Source organism: Periplaneta americana, chromosome 12 (assembly GCF_040183065.1).
Source record: "Periplaneta americana isolate PAMFEO1 chromosome 12, P.americana_PAMFEO1_priV1, whole genome shotgun sequence".
In the NCBI taxonomy this organism is placed as follows: domain Eukaryota; kingdom Metazoa; phylum Arthropoda; class Insecta; order Blattodea; family Blattidae; genus Periplaneta; species Periplaneta americana.
Window position 1 is genome coordinate 87,151,177 of NC_091128.1, and position 9,353 is coordinate 87,160,529.

The window sequence follows — 9,353 nt, forward strand, 5'->3', positions numbered from 1 at the left end:
CATTTAATTCTAAGTTGCAAGTGCCTGTCACCATACTTGAAAAATTACCGAAAAATAATATTGCTTGTTTGTCATATAGCAGGAGCAGAAGTGACAGACAGTGGAGAAGCTAGTTCACCTCGCACACCTAAAACACCTGGGGGCAAAGACCAGGAGAAAGGACATCGCCGAATTCTAGAGCAGCGACGCCACCTTGTTATGCAATTGTTCCATGATAATGGATTCTTCCCTTCCACTCAAGCAACTTCTGCCTTCCAGGTATGTTTGGCCCTCTTTTTTTAGAATATATGACGTAAAATATTCCTTCCTTTAAATTTGTTTGTGAATTTAAGTCAACCAATGACCATATCACTCTCCTCTGTTTTCTGTTGATTTTTTTTTAATGTATTACCTTATGGCCTTAACTCTGTCAGTATAAATAAATACATTACTATTATTATTATTAGTATTATTATCAGGGAAAGGATTTATATGTAAATACATATTTACTTATAAAGCTAATATAATTTATATTTAGCATTAGCAATGTGTAGGGTTGAAAAATCCTACTTTTATTTTCCATATTTTTCCATATTTTAGAGTTTAGTACATATTTTCGTTAATTTCCATATATTTTCCATATTTCATATAAAACAGTCCATATTATATTAGGTTTAACAATAAAACAAAACAAAATTCCATTAACTTTTAAAAATACATTTCAACAATAGAGATTTAAACACATGTTCAGTAATCCCTTTAACATCAGAGTTATTTGAAAATTAGCAGTCCTATCAACAATGGGAAAGTAAGTTACAAACCTGTATTAATTTAATTTAAAATTTTTAACAGACTTCAGTTGTGCAGCTCAACAGTTAAATGCCAGTCAGAGTACACATAGGTTCAGTTTTGTAAATCATACTATAAAGACGGTAAATATGCCAAAAGTACGTCATTCAGTCAATTTAAAATCAAAACTAACAAGTTACATTTCAGAATTTAAAGAAGATGGTTTATCAACTGACAATAAAATATTATTTTGTAATTTGTGTCAGTGTGCAGTATCATCTACACAAAAGTTCCTGGTGCAACAACACATTACAACTAGTAAACATCAGGCCAACAAACAACTAAATTCCAAGCAGAGACAATTGTTTTTAACACAACCAACAACATCGAATGTAAGATCTGAGTTTAACATCGACCTGTGCCGAGTTTAACATCGACCTGTGCCGTTCTCTCATCTCTGCTGATATTCCTCTCTACAAACTAAAGAATAAGGTCTTCAGGGAATTCCTTGAAAAATATACTCAACATACAATCCCGGATGAGTCAACACTTAGGAAGACGTATGCTCCATCCATCTACGATGAGACAATACAGAAGATAAGAGATGAAATTAAAGATAGTTCAATTTGGGTTTCCATTGATGAGACTCCCGACAAAGAAGGTAGACTTGTTGGTAATGTAGTTATCGGTTTGTTAAGTGAACAATATTCTGAACGAATTCTTTTACATTGTGATGTTCTAGAAAAGTGCAATAACAAAACTATAGTTAAACTGTTCAACGAAGCTATGGGTATCCTGTGGCCAAAGGGTATTATGTACGATAATGTGTTATTCTTTATTAGCGATCCTGCCCCTTATATGGTCAAAGCTGGACAAGCATTATCTGTTGTATATCCTAAATTGACTCATTTTACTTGTGTGGCGCATGCATTTCATCGTGTGGCAGAAGTGGTCAGAGACAATTTCCCTAAAGTAGATTTGTTGATTTCATCAGTGAAAAAAGTATTTCTCAAAGCTCCCAGTAGAGTTAACGTGTTGAAAGAAATGTACCCTGAAATTCCATTGCCACCAAAGCCAATTTTAACTAGATGGGGTACATGGCTAGAAGCAGTTGAATATTATGCCGAACATATAGACTCTATTAACAATGTTCTCCTTGCATTGGACTCTGAAGATGCAGTCTCAATTGATACTGCGAAAACAGTTACCTGTGACATAAGTGTGAAGAATGACTTAGCTCACATTCAGCATACATTTTCATGCATCATAAAAACGCTCAAAAGTCTCCAAAATAGGCACCTTTCACTATCTGAAAGTTTTGAAATTATAAATAGTACTGTGGAACAACTGAATCGTGGTAGAGGTAAAGTTGCAGATGCAGTAAGAGCTAAGGTGGACACTGTACTTTCAAAAAACCCTGGATATGAAGAACTACAAAAGGTTGTTGCTGTGATGAGTGGTGAATCAACAGTGAAGATTAACTTGGACTTATCCCCAGCAGACATTGTGAAATTGAATTATGTACCAGTTACTTCTTGTGACGTCGAACGCTCTTTTAGTCAGTATAAATCTATCCTCAGAGACAATAGAAGAAGATTCACTTTTCAGCACTTGAAAGAAATGTTTGTAACCTATTGTTATGGTAACAGACAATAAAAATTGTGTTTTGTTGAAACTACATTGGAAGATAAGGTACGTCCATTATATTTTTTGTTTAGTTTGATTAAAATGTACCAATATTTAACGTACATAGTCATTTTTTTATAATTTTAAGTCCATATTTAATTCCATATTTTGGTAAAAATCCATATTTAATTCCATATTTTGGTAAAAATAACTACATATATATTTACATATTTCATATATTTTTAGTCCATATAAATCCGTTCCCTGATTATTATTATTATTATTATTATTATTATTATTATTATTATTATTATTATTATTATTATTATTATTATTATTATTATTACTTAACCATGCTCAGAATAGAATGGACTGGCGGTGCTACTATAGCGAGCACAATGATGTTCTACTACTCTGCTAGATGGATCACTGACTTGTTTTGTACTGGTTCTCAATGAAGCCGTGAATGCTGCCATGTTGCACAGCAAATGTTTATCATCATGTAAGAATACCTTATAGCCGATGATGTCACGAGTATTAACACATCATTAGAGGCAACTGACTTGATGCCAATAATGAGTTATAACTTTTTGCTTTTTTAAATGTTTTTATTACCCTAATTGTTACAATCCCAAGAATAATAAGTCTACAAGTTTGTTGCTAAAATTTCTATACCAACTAGCATTTTCTGAATTAAATCAGTATATTTCTTTTTTAACGAGTGAAGTGGCTGAGATGGTGACATTTGAGACTCACATTCGGGAGGTCAATGGTTCAAACGCCATTGCTAGCCATTCTAATTAGGGTTTTTCATAGTTTCCCTCAGTCACAAAGGCAAATGCCAGATTAGACATTTACATACCATGATTCATAACCAATAAATAAATGTTGTTGTTTTCTAATACCAGGCATTTGACAATAAAGTCATTTGACCTCTTGCACTCCAATATTCTTCAAAGATATTATCATGGTCTGCCACTGAAGCACAGATTTTGAGGTGTTCCGAATCCATTTCTTGATTTGAGTTGCACAATGGGCAGTTAGGGGACTGATATACCAGTAAATAAATAAGCATAAATATTAAAACTAATTCAGCTACATGAACACAAACCATCTATAACAGCGACAATGGAAACAGCAACTCAACAATAGTCAATGGCCTACTGGTATACTCAAAGATCCTACACACGCGATATAACCATAGATGTTAAATCGTATATAAACATAATTAAAAAGGTGTTTATTTATTTATTTATTTTTTTTTTTTCATATATATTGCGGTAGTATATCTAAAGAAAGTCCACAATAATTATTTGCCTATGAAAAGATTTGTTTTCTTGCTTATTTTGTGTTGTCTGTACAGTTACATGAACTGCAAGATCTGACCATTTTCAGCAAAGTATATTGTAGGCTAATCATTACTTCACAATAACATCAGTTAACCACACCAATTTCTCCTACCATATATAATGCAACGTGCATTTTTGCCGTGCAAGTGTCCTTCCATACATGGCTTCAAATTGAAGTCCAGAGTCAGCCATCTAACAGAGTAATAAGACATCAGTGTGCGAGGAAGCAACTGACAGCTGTAATACAAGTGTACAAGGGTTATAGTTCCCAAACTCACTGATTCTATTCCGAGCTTGGTTGCATAATAGTAGTGTTTAATTTTACAAAAATATTATGAAAGATAGGTGTTGTACAGTTTGCTACAGATGAGACCACTATGTATTCAAATGGATTTCTGAGCCCGTGCTCCATTAAATGTGACAACACCATGATAGGCTACACAGTTCCTCTTATTGGCTTACCATATCCACACCGTATATTCTTTTAAATTTTGTGTTTTCTTTAAATAAAACATAGCTAATTATAATTTATATCATCATAATGTAGTGGATGTGGGATTTCGTCATGAATATCCATAAATAAAGAAGACAGAGATGTGTCATCTGCCCACATCTCTTCATAATTTATATGAACAGAATAGTCCAGCTCTGGTTTGAATATAAGTGGAAATTCTACGTTAGATTCTTTACTTTTTGTTGATGATCGAATTGTCATAGTTAAGTTAGAAGATGATCTTCAGAGAGCTACTTATCTTTTTAAACTTAACATCTCCATGGTTTAAGGCATAATGCAAGTTCTTCACAGGTTTTCTCAACCAATAAATACACTCTTCTTCCACCAGAGGTTGCGATCCAGACTTCCTTCATCTTCCATGTTTCTTACCTATATGCTGTCGCTTATTCCAACCTTCCAAATAGCTCTGGTCTACTTCGTTCACTTTTACCAGTACTTCTTTGTTTACAATTGACATAACTGATTTTGATATGTGACATACATTGAGTCGTTGTTCTATATGAATCAGTTGCGATAATGTTCTCCATTGCTATTTATATTTTCACATCCTCTGCTTATGTGATTATTATAAACATACTGATGAACCATAGTACAGTCTCAGTGAATTCATAGCATGCTATAAGTGAACTCCATTTGCAACTATTTTGCAATATGTTTGCTGCATTTCCTAAATTAAAATGAAAGACATTCATAGCGAGAACCGAGAAATTATGGATTCACGAAGTGGGAGGTAAAAAAACAGGTATGAATTGTGTTCCCTAAGATTCATGACAAAAGTTGTTCTTGTTGTTTTCTAATGCCAGGCATTTGACAATAAAGTTATTTGACTGCTTGCACTCCAATATTTTTCAAAGATATTGTCATGGTCAGCCACTGAAGCACAGATTTTGAGGTGTTCTGAATCCATTTCTTGATTTGAGTTGCACAATGGGCAGTTATGGGACTGATATATTACAGTTCTATGCAGATGCTAGGCCAAAACAGTCATGGCCTGTTGCCAATCTAAATGCAGCTACAGACGATTTGCATGGTAAATTGGGAATCAACTGTGAATTATGATGCAGAGAGTTCCATTTTTTCCCTTGAAATTGTATTATCAAATTTTGTTTGTTGAAGTCTAAGTATATAGATTTAATAAATCTTTTCACAGAGTACTGTAATAGGTAGATTTAGTAACAGGTCTGTAAGTAGCAGTGCTGCCCTTCTTTGCTAAAACATCCACATTCTCGTTTCCCAGGATTCCACAATGGGATGGTATCCATTGGAATACAATTCTTTTATTGAGTGTTATTAATTAAGAGAGCATTTCAGTTATTTCTGCTGTTTGAGGTGAAGGTGTGTATATAGAGACTATTGATAAAATAGCTGCTTTGGAGTCTGACAATATAACTGCATTTTTAAATTTATTGATGTGGTATAGAAGATTCCTGAGACTTATTGCAGTGATTTCTCCATAAAAACTTGTTCCATATCCAAGAGATCTATAAAGTGAGAAGAGACAGCACATAACACCTGCACCTGCACCTTGTTCCCAGGAGATCAAGGTCCTGTTGGTGTATAAATGAAGCCAGTTTTGTGGAGGGTACCTAATATTAATTGTCTCTAAAGACAATTGTTTCATTATTTCAGTGTTTACTTCAAAGTTCAAAAGTACAAGAACAAGTTTTGGAAGCAACAGGAATCTTCGATATATTCGATTTCAAGAGCGTTAAATAGCAGAAAGATGCACACTGAAATAATATGTTATTCTGTTTTATTGAAGACAAAAACATCATGTTCCAAAAAGAATAACAGAAATAGAAGATTCTGATAAATGTGCTATTCGATGTACTATTCACAATATTTATACACAGGAAGTAGTAGTCCCATCAGCCAAAAGACTAAGACAGAATGTTATATTTAAGTTTCCCACTTTCGTCTAAAATATGTATATTTATTTTCTTCTTAAGTTCGTGAGTTTATTTTATACTGGTGTTATTTTTCTTTGAAATTTAATTTTAGATGTGCAATGACAATTGTTTACCCAAAACAGAATAAGTATTATTTTAATTCAGAAATATCCCAAGGGATATGCAATTATATGAATTCAGGATTTAACATTAATTCTGTAAATAGGAAAGGAAGAAAGGTGAATGTTAATTGATAACAGTCCTTATTCATTGTAATATTATTTTGAGTCATTTTTGTGCAGGCGATCTATATTAAAAACTTCTGGTTTTCAGAATGAGATTGTGTTTGCATTTCTTTCGCAAATGTGTTCCAGTGAAAACGCTTTCTTTCAGACCCAGTAGATCTTGTCATTTTCCTTGCTGCACAAATTCTTTGTCACACCTAATTGTTGAGAGCTTGTGGTACATACCGTGAGTTAAGACTGTTGCTTTTACAGGCTGCCCATGTTGATATCTTCCCAAACAAGTCAAGTCTGCAGTTGAAGATTAGAGAGGTTCGTCAGAAACTAATGGCCCAGAATAATCTGACTCCAGTGACTCCAAGTGGATTACCAAGCCCTATGGCTTCTGGCACAGACTCCGCTGCAACCACACCAGGTAAATATAGTGCTCAGTTCCACTGTTTTCTTTCAAAATAGTAGAAAGTCTTCCGACTGAATATCTTTCAGTGATCCTTTCTGTACAAATGAATGGCATGCTGGAATCGTGCAGTTGTTGTTGCAGGGTCGTCCACTTTGCCGCATTCGGCCAACTTGGCCACCACTGCCAACAATCCCTTGTCCATCCCTGCATCTTCAAGCAGCTAGCTGCCGCTCCAGCCCTGCCATTTTGGGACCAACTTCAATGGGCAATACCACCATCTGGTATTCAAATAGTATCAAGGGATTCTTGTTAACAAGACACTGCATATATTAGTTTTTCTTTTTTCTGAGGTATGTGAATGTTATAAATAAAGATTTATGAGACTATTTGGCACACATACCGAAAGAACAAAAAGAGCAATAGATTTGAAATAGTAATGTAAAGTTGTTTTATGAATAGCTTCGTTTTACCATTAGAAATTTTGTTATGGTATTTGTTGGGCATTGTCGTTACTTTAAATTTTATCATTTTATCTTGAACCTATATAGAACCACGAAACGGAATGTAGGATATTGATTTATTAACGAGGTTCACGTTAGTTAACATGTTTGGACTGTAGTAGCAGAGAATAATTATTCAGTAAGATAGATTACTACTGATTTTTTTAAAAATACAAGAAGTTAAGACTTCGAAAATTATATTTCAAAATACACTTGGTGTTAGCCATTGAATGAAATTTACCTGATGGAAGTCTCGTGGAGCAAGCGAAGTGAGTTACGAGTTTCAAAGTGCAGTATTTTATCCTTTGAATAAGGAAATACCTTATATTATTAGCAATTCTTCCTTCCTTCTTTACTGATTGTTACAAAAAAGAGATTTCGAGGGATGGAATATTCTTCAGATATTTACACAATAAAATATGGACATGTCACAGCAAAATAAATGTCGAGTTTTTGTTTTTCACCAATTTGTATCGATGTATGAACTGTAATTAGGTCTAGTTGATTTGCCACACTCACGTTTAATTAGAAAATGTGTCAAATGTAGCGACTTAATTCCATCCCTGGAAATTGCTTCTCTTCGTCAGTGTTTGTCATGGATTGTTGTTCAATTCCTATTACTATGAAGAGCAATTGATTTTTATCTCCACCCAAGTAGTCACAAGATTTGAACCATGGGTATCACTTATGTTATCCCTCAAGATGAGTAATGTATTAAGTGTGTACTTTGTGTCATTTAACTCTCCATGCACACATGATTTTCTAGTAGTGCTACTGGCTACTTTTAACTATATGTAGGTGCTACAATCTTTTTTTTTTTTATTTTATATTTTAACGTAAGTTATTCTTGCTGCAAAGCAAGTAGCACATTGTAATTATTTCTTACAGTTAGTGAGTACCCTTTAATATTTTATATATTTACATTGTTATTATATACATATATATAAATATAGACAGATGAAAAATATATATATATATATTGACGTAAGAAAATTGTTGTATTGTTGGATGTGTATAGTTCAAAGTGACGACCGTTGTTATCTTTCAGCCTTTAGCTATGATGTCATTGTTGGGCAGAATATTGCCAGAGGCATGATATTGCAGTTTGTTGTACCATTTTGTAAAGAGAACTCAATTGTAGATACATTTTTATCGATCCATCAAGATGCAATTATGTAGGTAGGAGGTTTTAACAGATTAATCAGATGGAATGGATATGCATTTTTATTTTTGTTTTTGATGGAGCAGTGCAATTTCCGGTGACAATGGAAGTGTAAAAAGTGACGAACGGGAAAGAGAAATATATATAATATAAAATACTGAGGTGATGAAGACTACCGGATTCACAAACAGTAGTCGGTATTGAAGAGTGCGGATTCATGTCCATCATCATGTTGACTGCAACAGTTGAATCCCTCCTCGCAGCAACTTTACAAGTGTGATACACATCCTGCTAAAAGAGAAACCTCAGCATTTATTAGCGGGGAACTGTTTGACAGTGCTTCATGTCAGTCATGCATTTCCTTATTATCGAGCTTGAACAGAATGTGAGACCTCCGTGTTCACATTGCTTTTTCTATTGATGAGTGTTCCTTTTGCATGACAACACAGCTCCCGTGCCCCAGCTTCTCTTTTTTTAAACTGAATAGGTAGTCTTTGTGATGCTTTAAGATATTATGATTTTTAGTACACCTGCAACCAATGTAACCATCTTGACAATAGATTCATTTTGCTTTTATTATTTTTTTTCTGAACAAACTAATTATTAGGAACCGAATGAGTTTAACTTTCTAATTTTATGTGTTTTAAAACGACATTATATACAGTAAATGCAGTTATCACTAGTGTATATTTATTGAAGAATGTAAAGTGAACCAGACTGTCCTAGTTTTTACCTAAGTGACTGGCCTGTTTTCTTGTGTGTTTCTGTCCAACTTTGTATTTTCTAGCTGCACTTTACTTTTGACGCGGGGCGGCTTGTTATTGCTGCCACCTGCAGACAATCATGGGAAGATCCTCTTAACTAAATAAAACACAAATAAAAACGCTGTTGTTTATCACTTAA

General features: G+C 33.9%; 1 protein-coding gene across 9 annotated transcripts in view; it reads left to right on the forward strand.

Moving 5' to 3' along the window:
- Positions 1-9,353, forward strand: part of cic (Putative transcription factor capicua) — a 113,647-nt gene extending 104,294 nt beyond the window's left edge. For 7 of the 9 annotated variants that reach the window (XM_069841713.1, XM_069841714.1, XM_069841710.1 and 4 more), the window contains 3 exons: positions 80-258; positions 6,644-6,803; positions 6,918-9,353. In XM_069841713.1, the coding sequence (XP_069697814.1) occupies positions 80-258; positions 6,644-6,803; positions 6,918-7,012 (434 nt within the window). In that variant the 3' untranslated portion in view covers positions 7,013-9,353. The remainder of the gene's footprint in view (positions 1-79; positions 259-6,643; positions 6,804-6,917) is intronic. The other 2 variants (XM_069841717.1, XM_069841716.1) reach the window with 2 other exon arrangements.